This window comes from Anas acuta, chromosome 3 (genome assembly GCF_963932015.1).
Source record: "Anas acuta chromosome 3, bAnaAcu1.1, whole genome shotgun sequence".
Lineage (NCBI taxonomy): Eukaryota > Metazoa > Chordata > Aves > Anseriformes > Anatidae > Anas > Anas acuta.
Genome location: NC_088981.1, coordinates 61,496,896 through 61,511,601, shown reverse-complemented (window position 1 = coordinate 61,511,601; position 14,706 = coordinate 61,496,896). Strand labels below are relative to the sequence as shown.

The following is a 14,706-nucleotide window of genomic DNA, read 5'->3' as shown; positions in this document are numbered from 1 at the left end:
TGTTGGAGAAATAGACAAGATTTTTTATATTCAAAAGTGTCATTTTGGTGTATCAAATAGAAATCACACAGTATAAATAAGACCTCTAAAACCTTCTAACCAAGTAATTCCCAAACAGATATAACTGATATTTCTTACAGAATGGAAATTTATTTGTTCAATATGAACTTGGACTACACGTTAAACATTATTTGTAATATTTGTAATTGATGTTCAAGATAACAATAACAGGAAAGACAAAATAATACATAATTCTGAAACTGTCTTGTTAGATATTTGAAAGTAATAGAAAAATCTCATGATGTTTTTAATAGCTTGACTAAGTTTTTTAATCTTCAGTAGAGTTTTTACTCTGATTGTTTCTCTACCACTGGTCTAGTTGTAAACGCTTCGGAGAAATTCTGGGGACAAAGCTCTCTTTATATAGACTGAAGGTATTTTCTTGCTTGTGGTTTAAGATTTTAAAGAGAAAACAAAAGTTAAAAATGTCTAGACTGGGCAACAGAACTATTGCAAGCTGTAGCAAGGCGGACACCCAAAGAGGAAAATCCTTCCAATTTAAAAATAGAAACTTGTTCCATCTGTGGATTATCTTTAATCCACTAATGTTTGCACATGGTACCCTACCTACATGCACGAACGGCATATGGACTAGAACGGAGGCATGGATTGACATTGGACTAATTCCCATCCATTTTTATAGTTCTAAACTGAAAAAAAAAAAATCCTGAAGAAATGTGTGTGTCTTTCAAACAGATAACACCAGTCAGCTATGGGAACACTAATATTTATGGAGATAGAAATCCATTGAACTCAAAGTGGTCCATGGCTCAGTCCAGCCATCAATGCAGGTTGGTTAATCAACTCTTTGGAATTATCTCTGCTAACTTCAGTACACAGATCATTATACTTCATATGGTCTTAATGATCCACTTCTAAAGTCTAAGTCTTTTCAGTACTGTGTATTTACATGTCTAGTTTGTCTCTAAAATTATTTATGTATCCATCATTCACAAAAGACAATCCCATACTTTTGGGAGTCTGAAATGTGCTTCTCATTATATGTGTACTTTCAATATTAAAATGTGCATACAAACTATAAAACTTGCAATGTGTTTTAAAATGTTTGATTAGATCTTGAGGGGACATATTCTTCAGAGGCATCATCTGCTGTGTAAAATTAAGGCAAATGCAACACTGTGCTCCTGTGCAAACACCAATTCAGTCCTGCTCTTCCAAGTAAACTGCAGTTGAAATCCAATTACTGATATTATACTTAAGGCGAATTTGCCTCCTAGCAATTTTGCTATTAAGACTTTATTATGGTTAAATAGATACAGCCACTACTGTGATTGGTTTGTTGTTTTTTTGATTACTACTATCCATAGACTAGCACTTCAGCATGGGCCATGTGCAGCTGTGGGATACATAAAAAAGTGACTGTAGGCAGCATTTGCCTTTCATCGTTCCAGCACAGTCACACCATAACTGGATCATTAGTGAAATAAAGAATGGCCTGAAGCTGTCACGGAAAACATTTGGCTGTAGCATTCCTGGAATTTGGGGAATCAACTAAATATTGATGATTGTAAGTCTGCCTGTTTCTGTCTTGAACACCTTCTAGGTGAGAGCTTTAAGATGGAAAGAGATATGCAGAGATATGTGCTCTTCAGGGAGTCTTCTTTGCTAGGGCTTTGCCAGTAAAGACTGCTTTATACTTAAAATGATGTATGCCAGCTAGGGTGACTTTAAAGTTCTGCACTTATGAGAGGCCAGACTCCAGCCTGAGTTACAGTCAATACTTTATTAACTGCAACAGATAACAAGTGGTCTGAAAATATTAAATACAAATCCATTTTTTCTTTTAGGATTTTGCAAGAGTGCTGCATTATTGCTCGTATCCTTGTGGTTTATTTGTTTTAAAACAGAAGCAGTGTGTCTAATTGCTTAATAGAAAATGTACATACAAAAGCTAAAAGTGATTATATACAATAGCTAAAAGTCATTACATTGACTTTGCAAACAAATGTAAGATACAAGAGTTCTGGTAAGCTAAATATTAGCCTTATGATTAGACAGTTTCTAGCTTCATTTTAATTATGTTGTTAAAGAAATCTTTGAAATTATATAAGCACAAGTTCTAAATTGTCTTTTCAAAAATCATCTAGAACTGGATAAATGAAGTTGTCTTTGAACAAGCAGTATGCCAAAATCTGTCCTCCGCAGATCATGGAAATTACTCCAGATCCTGAAAGGAAAAGCATGACTGTTTTGTATTTTTTTATTATTTATTTGCAGTGGAATACAAACATTATAATAAAACTTTAGTCAGCTTTTCTTATTTTTTTAATGGTCTGTTTACTTAAACATTTTGCCCAAGACTTTAACCACCCACATAGAGATCAGTCCTGGTAGTTGCTGATACAAAACCAGTTGCAGCACAAGAGATTTATTTGCTTGTCTCTGTCTTTTAGGAATTTACTACAGCTGTCGATCCATGTTATACATCATAAAAGAAAGAAGAGCAGAAGCCAGCACTTTCTCCCTTAACTGTTTTCCAAGATAACATATACTAGCGCATGACTATATTTCTAATTTTACAGAAAATTAAACATTCTAAAATTTATATTTGCTATTCACTGTAAGAAAATGCGATGACTGAGATTTATCTTGTCTATCATAGTACCTGTATATAGTGTTTATAAAACTTGTTTCAGAATGTGTCTATTTCTTTCCATTGATTGTAAAGAGTACCAATGAAGACTAGTTAGGCTAACTGTCTTTTTGACACCTGCATTTGATGAAATAGATAGCTTGATTATTCAGGAATTAACATGGCTCATTTCAGCAATGTGAACATATCTGCTGTTTGGTAGGAAGAATAACATAATTTGCGTACATTCTGGTCTTAAAATAGGTGATTTTTTAAGGCAAGTCAAATGTTAGTTTATCAATACCTGCCTGTGTCCTTAAAAGTGTAGATGTAAAGAACATATTTCTTCCTCAAATACTGACAATTCCAAAAGTATTGTGACAACAGACATTTAATAGAAAAAGAAATCATACTGTAAATGCAAGTTTTCTAGATTCTAGTGATTTGAACTTTAATTTTACCTAATGCCAGCCACCAGTGTAACATCAAAGGGAATTCAGACATAACTGCAAGGAAAAGAAAAGGAGGAAGGTAAGTTTTTAAACAGTAAGTATGAGGATATGCAAATATTGCATTACAGTATATGGTATCTGCTTAGTTATCTTTCAGAGACTACATGCTTTAGATTTATTGAAATTGCAAACTCTTATTGAGGTCCTAATCATTCAGATATTTGGTTATACTGTTGCACGAAAGTGGGTGAGCAATCCCACTGGAAGTCGTCTTTAAACATTAAAAGCGTGTGCTAAATTGAAGTTTTAGACTGTAAAATCTCTGAAAAAGAAATGGTTTGTTACTACTTAACTGTACAAAGTTTAGCATAATGGAGACACTGATCACCTAATAGAGTGCTTCCATGTTGCTGCAATGCAAATAATTTAACCTGTCTAACATTTTCAGTTTAATGGGTGATAACAGCACAAGAAAGACAGGCTAGGACTGTGCACTGCGAGTCATCACAGATACCTAGCTCTGCTATGTGTCATGCAGCTACCCTTTTCTCCCGTAAGATGACCAATATCCCCACTGTATGATCAATATGAGCCTGTATCAGACTCCAGAAGAGCCTGCAGGGCTGTTGAAGCACTGAAGGGAGCTAGGAGGCATGCTGCATCCTCTGGCAGTGCAAGTGAACTTTGGCTGGCCATTTGAAAGCAATAATAACAGTTCTGGTGTTGTTTGGAGATCAGTGTGCACCATATGATATGATGATAGAAGATAGTTTACTTCAGAGTTTAAAATTCTGAAATTTTATAAGAAAATTGTTTTGTTTTGTTATTACTAATTTTTTTAATACTCCAACAAATACAGAATCAAGTTTTAAATGTCAGTATTTAAAAACATGGATAAATGAAATGGATGGAAAGTACAGATTAATGTGTTTTTAGCTCCAAGGAAGAATGGACTACACATATATTTAGCAGCAAACCTACTTACCAACTGAGGTTATGATGATATGAATAACAGTAACTGTTACAGCATAATCCCAAACCCATTCTTCCACAACCAGGGCAAATAACAGGCCACAAATGAAGAAGGTTATTTCCAGTGAGACTACAAGAACTATAAATGAAAGCAGGATATTTACACCAAGCATAGTTTTGAAAGGCTTTTTTCTCATATTCAAAGGTAATAGCACTAGGAAGTTAAAATCTCTGATACAATGTTATGCAAATTATTTCTGATTAGATCAAATATTACACTGATGGTTTCATTATAAAGTTCATTTCTAATTTTACCACAGACACCTGCATGGGTTGTATCCCAATTTCCCTATAAACTTTCAAATGTTCCATATTTTGTGTAAAAAACATGAGGATGAACAGCGCTCTATGTGTTGCCTAAAAGAGAAATAGTGTGGAAATCCTTCTCAGAGACCATCCATCCAGGGTCTTTGTGTATGGCACTAAATAGACTTCATTGATACTGACATAGGGCAACTTTTTCTCTTCCAAAACAGAACTGTGTGGCTAAGGGGTTACATCCAGTATGAACCTTCACAGTTTTCTCCCTGTCCACTTGTTTGCATCATGCGCATGTATCAGTGCAACTTAAAGATGAGACATGCAAGGGGAAAGAGAGCAGAGAACCTACAAAGCAAGCACAGGCCATCCATGTGGATCTCATAGTGTATAAAACCAGGAGATCTGGCTTCTCTGTTCTGATAGCAAGGCTGACACAGCTACCATATACAATATGCCAGCTACAATATACAATATACAATATGGACAATAGCTGAGTTCTGTTGCTGAGACACTAAGAAAGCAAGCTGATTGAGGAAGTCTGCCTCACAGGCAAGCTGTGCAGCCTGCAGAAACCACCTAAGCCATCATGGAGCAGAGGAGCTAGGGTGTGGAGGTGCTCCCACTTTTCTGGGAGGTGCAGGTTTCCCCAAAGCCTCGCTTGGCTTGGCTCGCAGGGCACTTTCTTGCCAGCATGGGAGGTAGGACCAAGAGAAACCCTTGTGGGTGAGCCCTCATGTCCTGCTGGGTGGCTACCTGAGCTAGTGGGGCTGAATGGAAAATGCCTGATGTCTCCTCCAGCTACAGCCCTCAGTGTTCATGTAACGAACAGGCAATAACAGCACACTACTGATTCATAGGATTTTCAATCTAAAGACTTTTCATTTTTCTTTTTAATGTCCCTAGGCATATTGAACTCCCATTTTTAACTGAATTATTTTTTTCATTGTAGCAATGTAATAGCTAACATTACTGTAACTCAGAGTAGAGAGAATGTTATTATTTTTTTCTGTATTTAATTTATACATTTGGCAGCATTTTGTGCCTCTCAATTTTATTATTTTCTTTACACAGTCAATTAGTTCTTAATGTAATATGGATCTTTCATCTTTTCAGTTTAAAAAAAATGTAAAAACACCAAGAAAAAGATAAAACCACATGTGGTTAGGAAAACAGAAAATACACTTCAAAAATGTAATGTTTGTAATGCATAAATGCTTTCTTTAATTTATTAGATTTAATGTGAATAGTATTCATTTAAATTTTGCCAATAATTCTGTAATTTATAGAATCATAGAATCATAGAATATCCTGAGTTGGAAGGGACCCTTAAGGATCATCAAGTCCAACTCTTGACACCGCACAGGTCTACCCAAAAGTTCAGACCATGTGACTAAGTGCACAGTCCAATCTCTTCTTAAATTCAGACAGGCTCGGTGCAGTGACCACTTCCCTGGGGAGCCTATTCCAGTGTGCAACCACCCTCTCTGTGAAGAACCCCCTCCTGATGTCAAGCCTAAATTTCCCCTGCCTCAGCTTAACCCCGTTCCCGCGGGTCCTGTCGCTGGTGTTAATGGAGAAAAGGTCTCCTGCCTCTCGACACCCCCTTACGAGGAAGTTGTAGACTGCAATGAGGTCTCCCCTCAGCCTCCTCTTCTCCAGGCTGAACAGGCCCAGTGCCCTCAGCCGTTCCTTGTACGTCTTCCCCTCCAGGCCTTTCACCATCTTCGTAGCCCTCCTCTGGACACTCTCCAACAGTTTCATGTCCTTTTTATACTGTGGTGCCCAGAACTGCACACAGTACTCAAGGTGAGGCCGCACCAGCGCAGAGTAGAGCGGGACAATCACCTCCCTCGACCTACTAGCGATGCCGTGCTTGATGCACCCCAGGACACGGTTGGCCCTCTTGGCTGCCAGGGCACACTGCTGGCTCATATTCAACTTGCTGTCTACCACGACCCCCAGATCCCTCTCTTCTAGGCTGCTCTCCAGCGTCTCATCGCCCAGTCTGTACGTGCAGCCAGGGTTTCCCTGTCCCAGGTGCAGGACCCGGCACTTGCTCTTATTGAACTTCATGCGGTTGGCGATCGCATGAAGTTTTTGATCGATTTCAAAAGTAAAAACCATGTATACAGATATAATAAAAGGCAGCGTACACAGATAAAATACAGATAGTATACAGATGCTCTGTATACTTTTCCACAAAACTGGGCCAGTAACAATAGCTCAGTTCTGAGCTGAGACTCCCATTTTTATTTTGACATTATCTTTTAAAGACATCATTCTGTTTTTAACAGGCACGAGTGAGACCCCTAAACAAACTAATTCACCTTTGCAACACCATTCAGAGAGCTCAGGTGTGTCTCTGTGCCCATAGATTTAAACAGATCCTTCTAAGTTTTGCTACTCCATGTTACTTCATCAGGTGGACAAAAAGCGAGATTGAATATTACCAAATTGCATGATGTATCAGCTGCCTTTGGCACCTTATAAGCATGCTCCATCAAATTACCTGATACAATTCTGGAACAGAAAAATCATATTGAGATATGGTAATTACATTAGAGCCTTGAAAAGTAATTTTAATCAAATATGATTTAAATTTTCTTTTTCCATTGCTACAAATGGGATATTTTTTTCATCTGAAAACCGTATTGTCAATGTACAAATATACATAAATTTTTATCACTCTTTTTAACATGTTCAACTGAACACTTTACTTTTGCGCTGTTCTAATTACATGTAATGTGGTTTGCCTTTGTAAAATGGATTACAAGTCTGAGAAAAATTTCTTCTGTGCATGTAATTTAAGAATGACAGTTTAGGAAAGTGAAATTATTTTGAAGGCTTCAGATGATACTGCAGGAATTTGTATTAGGATATATAAAGGTATGTTTAGGAACTGAATTACAATCAAACTCTGAAATTTTAATGCCCGCTATATTACTAAAAGGGCTCTAAAATATTGTCAATAAGGAAAATGAGTTTACATCCAGATTTAATCTATTTTCTTGGCTAGGGAAAAAAAAAAAATTTAGATTACCTAAATAATGTGGGTTAAACCATGATGGATTTGTCTTAAAATCAAAAGGTGCCAAACCATCCAACATTTGAATCCTGGGGAAATAGAATAAATAAATTTAACCATAAATTTTCAATAATGCCTTAGTGATTGCATAACATATTATAGGTGCTTTTAAATAAGATTCCAAATGGAATATTCACATTTCATTCATGTTATGGTCTTGCCCTTGCACACGGTTTCTGTGGTCTCCTCTCCATATTTTTACTTAAAATGCCTGACACTATACATGCCAGTCAATAGCTTCCTAAGGGAAAATAATTTATATTTCTTATTGACTATAAAATCTTTCCTTTTAAATTTTTCATGACATATTTTCTTTTAAGTTTATTTATTTACAAGTGCAAGGAAGTATATTAGAGCCAGCATTTTATATTTACTTTTGAGTATTATTTACTTCATGCATTTAAATGAAGGTTCGGGTGTAACAATATAACTGAATTTGAAAAATGTGTTCACAGAATAATGGGCTGGATGCCTCCAGTCTGGATGTCTCCTCTCCAGAGTCATTGTTCTACTCACTATATCCATCTGTAACATGCAGTCATAGTAAAGACATGGAAATCTTACTTGAATACTGCAAAGCCAATGGAAAGGACTACATAATACACGGTGTAGAAAACTGCCATGCATATCAACAGGTTCAACAGAACAACCTGCAAAAGGGAAAAAGAGAATAAAACCTAATGCTGTGTGTTTACATTGACAAAAATAATTCCAGATGTAATTTGTAAGAATTCAGGGAGTAAGAAGCACATTTGAGAGTTTCAGATCATTCAGATGTGTAACTAGCCTAATTTTTAACTTAAAAGAAATGCCATCCTTGTAATTATGTTGAAACTATATAAAAATAAAATGTAGAAAATTATAAAGGCATGATTGTTCTTTTCTAGCCTCTAGAAAGTATGTCATTCCAGTGTTTACATTCAAAGGTAGGGATATAGGCAACTTAAATGAGGATAACTTAAATGAGGATAACGAGGGATAGCTGTTAAACACCTTTCAAAACTCAGTTACTTGTGAATTTCTTTTAAATTAACTCCAACTCCAAATTTTAAAAATGTGCATAAAAGTATGAGTTTCAGAAAGTACCACTATCTTATTATCAAACATTGGGTCTTTAAAATAAGAAACATTATAAAAAGAATTACACAAAGAATTTGTGCTTCCTAAGGTATCGTGGCATCATTATTTCTTTCATTCCGTTGAAGTATCTTCACTTCTGACCTGATGCTTCAGAAGTAATGCATCCAGAGGAAAAAATGTGAGCCTTCGCCTGATAATGTTCCTAAAATGCCTTCAGATCCTTTCTTTTCAAGTGAAGCATAATTCACATCTGTGCTCATCTAAGCTGGCTTCCTGAATTATGCAGGCCCTAGGAGTTATATTAATTCCTACAGTTATAATGTAAAATTATGTTTTGAAGTTTAATATACTTTGGTAATAACAATAGAGTCTTGATAATGCATAACACTGGCATTTTTGTTTTCTCTGATGATAAAATGACATTCCAGATGATTATTTGTGCTTCTGTTGCTGATGGGTTGTTGTTTTTTTTTGTTTGGTTTGGTTTGGTTTGGTTTGGTTTGGTTTGGTTTGGTTTGGTTTGGTTTGGTTTGGTTTGGTTTGGTTTGGTTTGGTTGGCTGGTTGGTTTTTGTAGTTTGTTTGTTTTGTTTTGTTTTGTTTTGTTTTGTTTTGTTTTTCTCTGTAGGGAAATAACACATATAATGAACACATAAAATGATTTAAAATTTTTCTTGCCCATTCTCCAGTTTGGCTACCAAATTGTTGAAACTAGCAATGGTGTTTACCTGACTCATTTGGTTAAGATCTCCATAGATCTCTGACATATGAAGCATTTTTTTTTTTATTGAAAATGCAATGTTGACTGTTATTCCTATATATAGGAATATATATTGTATATATATTCTATATTATTATATAGATAATATACATGTATATATTATATATATATAATATACATATATATATTATATATATATTATATAGAATATATATAAAGGCTAGATTTTGACCATCTAGCCTTAGCCATCAGGCCTTTTGTGTTGTTTTACCTATTCCACTTGAGTATGAATACTATAGGAAATTTATCTTTGAATTGCTTCCTGTACTCTTAAGGGTGAGGAAACCACTGCAAAATGCTTCTTCCTATGTAAGGTTCTGTATCTGCTGCAGCTTATCCTTTTCATCGGTATTTGTGGTTTTGCCTCATCTTCCATATTTGTTCCATTTTTCCTCTATTATATTTTTTAACCTTCCATTCTTTAACTGTATTCTTAAGCTTACATTTTGTTCACCTATTCACTTCATGTTTCCTTATTTGATGCTGCTAGTATGTCCTATTTCATACTACATCTTTTATGATCCTGTATATTCTCACTTTAACCGAACTTTCCCTTATTATAAAATTTGAAGACGTGATGAAATCCTGGTGCCTTGTCCCACAGCAGTACTCTCTTATTAGCTATTCTTTCACCTTTTCATACTCTTGAGGTTGAGCTAAACTTAACATGTAATGATAAACCCTCTTTCATTGTACTTTGTTGTTTTTTGTTGTTGTTGTTATTGTTTTGTGTTTTTGTTTGTTTGTTTTGTTTGTTCATGTATTTTTTATTGTTTGTTTGTTTCTTTGTGTTTTTTATTTGTTTGTTTGTTTGTTTGAGACATACAGACAATAGTAGTATCATTTCTCTTTCTGGTAATCCTGTTCTTCTTTAGAGAAAAACTGAACATGGACACTATTAACAGCAACACTCCCCACAACAAAACTGTACTGATGACCCATAATAAGATCATCGTGGTCATTCTGATCTCTTACCAGTCATTCTGGTGCCTCAGTTGCCAGTAATTATTTTGCAGAAGCTAAATCTGTATTTCGTTTCAGCTTTTAAGTGTCCCTCCATCATTTTCCACTTTACTTCAAAGTAAAAGCTGAGTGGCAGAAAATGCACTCTTAAGAATGCATTAGCTTGATTTGGATAGCATTTACTCAAGATGTCTGTACCCTGTGTTTGATGGCCTGTCCTACCTAAAAGAATTCAAACTTACAGCTTCCACTTTCAAGAAAAAAGCTGTATCCCACTTTTGATTGGATATATACTAGTAGATTTCACAATGACTAACTAGACAAAGTAATTTTTCCCCTTCAATAGAAATTACAGCATTAACAGTCTTAGTTCTGCAGTGGACGTTTTAATCATGGTCTCGATATTTAAAAAGAGGACACTGCCACAGAAAGACGGTGTTACATAAAATACTTCTAGGCACATCAAAAAAAATGTACCATTCTGGTCCAAAATTCCATTTAGACCACTTTACAATAGCCATATGTGTAAACTGGGGGAAGTAGTATAAGGACATGGGAAGTACAAGTAATATTTCTTTCCAGGGATGGATGTTTTAAAATCTTAAAACCTTTTAAAACCATAGATTGCATCCACATCACAGTGTTTTGAAGACCTTGATGGGTCTTTCTTCCACTACTTTTTCAATTTGCTTTCATTTTCCTGAATACTTTCTGAAAAAAGTACCACAACTTAATTCTGGGTGTTGTGAGAAAATACCTTGGGGTGGGGCTTTAAACCTGTTGAATGATAGTTTTAATGACTGGCTTGTGAAATGCCCTCTAATTCTTACGTTATCAGAAATAGTGAATTTTTCATTCCCTACTTATATTTTCTGTTATCCCTAATTGTTTCTGTCTCTATACTGTCCTATGTGTCAGATACCTAAGGAGAAAAGTTCTCATCTACTACTAAGTCCCTCCAGATACAAAATCTATACTATATCAGTGATTGCTATTGTTGTCTTTGCACTTTTTCTAGTGTTATATTCTCTTTGTAAAAAGATGTAACTAGATCAACTTTCAACTTCCTCTTCTATTAAGTATTCAAAAGTAAATTCTTGAAAAGTAACCCTGTATAAATTAAACAGACCATAGTGAACTGTACATAATTTTTCAGTGTATCAAAATGGCAAGCAGAGATTATGATTTGAGTATAGTAAAGCACTGTATCAAAGCAAAAGAAGCCAGTGTTTCTGTCTTTGATATGTGACACAATGGAACTGAATTTAAGAAAGAATAGGTAAGAACTAATAGGGTAATAGAAGTCCTTTTTTGAAGAAAGGTAAAAGAAGTCATGTGTGCAGTTTGGCAACAGGGACTGAGGTAGGGAAAATAGTTGCATATTTATAACTAAAAAGGAAAATGAAGTATTTGGAGAAGTAAGATGAAAGAAATTAAAAGCAAACCAAACATAAAGAAATTATAAGATGCTGCAAAGTTTCACAAATCATTTCCATTTTGCAGTGTTTGAAAGACACTTGCTCTTTTTATTTATTTGCTTTTATTCAAGAATTTTCATCAAAATTGGTTATTGAATAGTTCTATGCCCTCATCCTTACTATGGATTTTGAGGATAAAGTTGGAAAATGTTCTTGACAAGTGATTCACAAACAACAAAGGCAAGAAAAAAAAAAAAAAAAGAAAAAAAAAAAAGGATATTTTTTTGAAATCCTCATTTTTAAATAAAAGTCAGTTTTAAGCCAAGATTTCAGAGAAAAATATAAAACATAGACAACTTGGAAATGCAATTTTCATTTTGATTTAACTTGTTATATGTTGGTAAAAGCTATAGATGAACGTTAGCTCACGCTAACTCAGTTTTATGAGTTTCTCTTGCCATACTGTGACAGAAAACAAGCCCCCAAGGCTTTGGGATTTAAGCTGGGAGAATATGAAGCAAAATAAGGAAGAGGCATTACCCTTAAACACAGCACTTGGGAAGATAAAGTGACAACCAGTTTGGAGTCAGCATTTAAAAAAATTATGTTAAAAAATGAAGGTGCAGAGAAGAACCACAAAAGAGAGCTGATGGCTAGAAATGTTTTGTTGTTGTTGTTGTTGTTTTGTGTTTTGTTTTGTTTTTTTTTTTTGTTTTTCATTAGGACTACAGCTCTAAAGAGGTCAATCTGTTTAGCTCTGAGGGCTGATTTGATTATGATGGATAAGTTCCTTTGCAGGCGGAAAATACCAGGTATTAGGGGCTCTTTAATCCATCAGAAAAGCCACATGAAGTAAACAACTTCAAGTTATAGCTGGACAAATTCAAAAGATGCATTCAAGACATTTTCAACTGTAAAGGCAATTAGCCAATGGAACAAACTGTCTTTGGAAATAATGGATTCTTCAAAGCAAAACCAGGTGCCTCTCTGGATGAAGCTTCACTCAAATATCTCTATTGTTCAATTCTGGCCATAGGTCTTTGAATGGCTGTGTGGTAGATATATTTACAGAACCATCTGACACTTACAGATGTATGGATACTGCAAATTTACTAACCATTTATATTACCTTTATTTTGCTAGATATTGAAAAGTGAAACTACATCACTGCATTTATCACTCACAGTTGCAAGGAGGCAATATTCTATTTCTAATGCAACAGAAGAGAAACCCATCATGCCTGTAAAAACTGATGTTTGACAATTTATTCTATGTTTTTTCTCTACATCAAAAGAAAGCAAAACAAAAACTGAGAACATTTAATCTGTTGTCAACCAGTTTTATCTGAGAGGAAAACACAGCTCTCCTTTTTTCAATATCTTTATTGTAAATGACAATTGGCCAAATAAACTGTTTCATTCATTCTTTTGGATCATGGTGTACCCCATGGCCAGTGGGGTACAGTTCATTGACTGCAATGTTACATGCAAGTTTAGTAGCCATGCTGTACCTCACCCCCTGAAAGTATCCCTAAATCTTGGGCACTTTTTTTTGTTGGGAATCATTTTTATCCCATTTCTCTGAGCAGATGCGCATTTCCTGGAATTCTCCTTTATCTGCCGCCTTTAAGCCTTATCTGCTCCAGATGCAGATTTGTACTGTAATAAAAGTGGTGAGACAGGACTAAAGGGAAAATAACAAAGCTGAAGGAAGGCTGTGAGCTGATGGCCTGTTGACCTCTAATTACAGTAGGTGAATTCCTGGCCTCTCTTGAAGTCAGGGCTAAACTTGTATTGGCTTCAAAGGCCCAAGATTTTTCTCTTTATACCCAGAATATTCTAAGTTCCTGTCTAATGTAGTGAGGTATTAGCTTGCTTTGCTCACTTGAGTACAGCTAAAGAAAGGCATGCAGTGCAGTGCTAAGAATATACTCAAATTAATAACACAAAAATAGAAACTTTTTGAAAATTTTCCATTTCTATAACATTCAACTTCTTTTCCTTTCCACTGAAATTTATATATATATATTTAAAACTCAAAATATATTTTATTTTCAAACTATTTTTTCCCTTTGTAACCCCTCAAATATTTCAAAGTGGAAAACATGAGTTAAAAACTACAGGGTCATTTATTATATGCTAAAACAATTTAAAGAAAGAATGTTAGGAATACCCTGGTATCATTAAATTTTTGATTTTATTAGGCAATTCCAAGAATTAGATCTCATAAATGCAGCTAAAGCACATATTCTTAAATCCTTCTTGTAAGGTGTACTTTGCAGTACTTACTACCAGACCAATAATAAGCTCTCCCGTTCTTTTTGCTTTTTAGGAAGCGAACATTGAATAATACTCTGTAAGAATGAAAGCAATTGCTTTTTAAAGACCTGCAGTATCTACCTAATACTCTAAATACTACCCAGTGACATACAGCACTACACAAACTCAATTCCCTTTACCTTGGTTTCAGCAGTTTTGACCTTGAGAGCCATGGACACATGATGAGTGAGAGGAAGTGATGTTGCTATATTCCTTATGTCAATATCAGTCAGAAGAAGCAGCTGTTTTTCACCCCAAAAAACATTCTTATAGGTGAGCATAGGACAGAGTGAGGTAGGTTGACTGGATTAAACTGAATTGAGACAGAAGCCATCTGTGAGCTAACTGTAAGCGGCTGAAGACCAAACAGAAAATCCTACTCACTCATTTAATGATCATACTTTTGTACCTATGGTCAACTAAAGCATATCTATAATACAAGTTGACCATTTAGAGACAAAATTCTGTATTCTATTTTCTACCTTCTGTTTGTTGTTTTTTTTTTCAGCATTCATTTAATCACCACTCCTTGGGTTTATTACACCTTCCTACATTTAATTAGTTTTACAATTTCTAACATTAATTCTGTTGACTGTACATGTAGAACAGTACATTCTTCACATTGTTCCTGTTAGCATTTTTATTCTATCACTTTATTACATCAT

General features: G+C 35.0%; 1 protein-coding gene across 1 annotated transcript; it reads right to left on the bottom strand.

Moving 5' to 3' along the window:
* On the bottom strand, positions 1-14,214 carry TMEM244 (transmembrane protein 244). Its single transcript, XM_068675110.1, has 6 exons — positions 14,182-14,214; positions 8,048-8,133; positions 7,439-7,512; positions 4,091-4,216; positions 3,115-3,159; positions 1-2,248 (listed from the first exon to the last, which is right to left on the bottom strand). The coding sequence occupies exons 1-6, from the start codon at positions 14,212-14,214 to the stop codon at positions 2,154-2,156; spliced, it is 459 nt and encodes a 152-aa protein (XP_068531211.1). The 3' UTR covers positions 1-2,153.
* Between the last annotated feature and the right edge of the window lie 492 nt (positions 14,215-14,706).

Excerpts from the sequence above, each read along its gene's own strand:
- TMEM244 (XM_068675110.1), bottom strand. The coding sequence starts at position 14,214 with ATGGCTCTCAAGGTCAAAACTGCTGAAACCAAG. Across the intron at positions 7,513-8,047 it reads ATTGGCTTTGCAGTATTCAA|GATTCAAATGTTGGATGGTT; the intron begins GTAAGATTTCCA and ends CTATTTCCCCAG. Across the intron at positions 4,217-7,438 it reads GTTTAACCCACATTATTTAG|TTCTTGTAGTCTCACTGGAA; the intron begins GTAATCTAAATT and ends TTTCATTTATAG.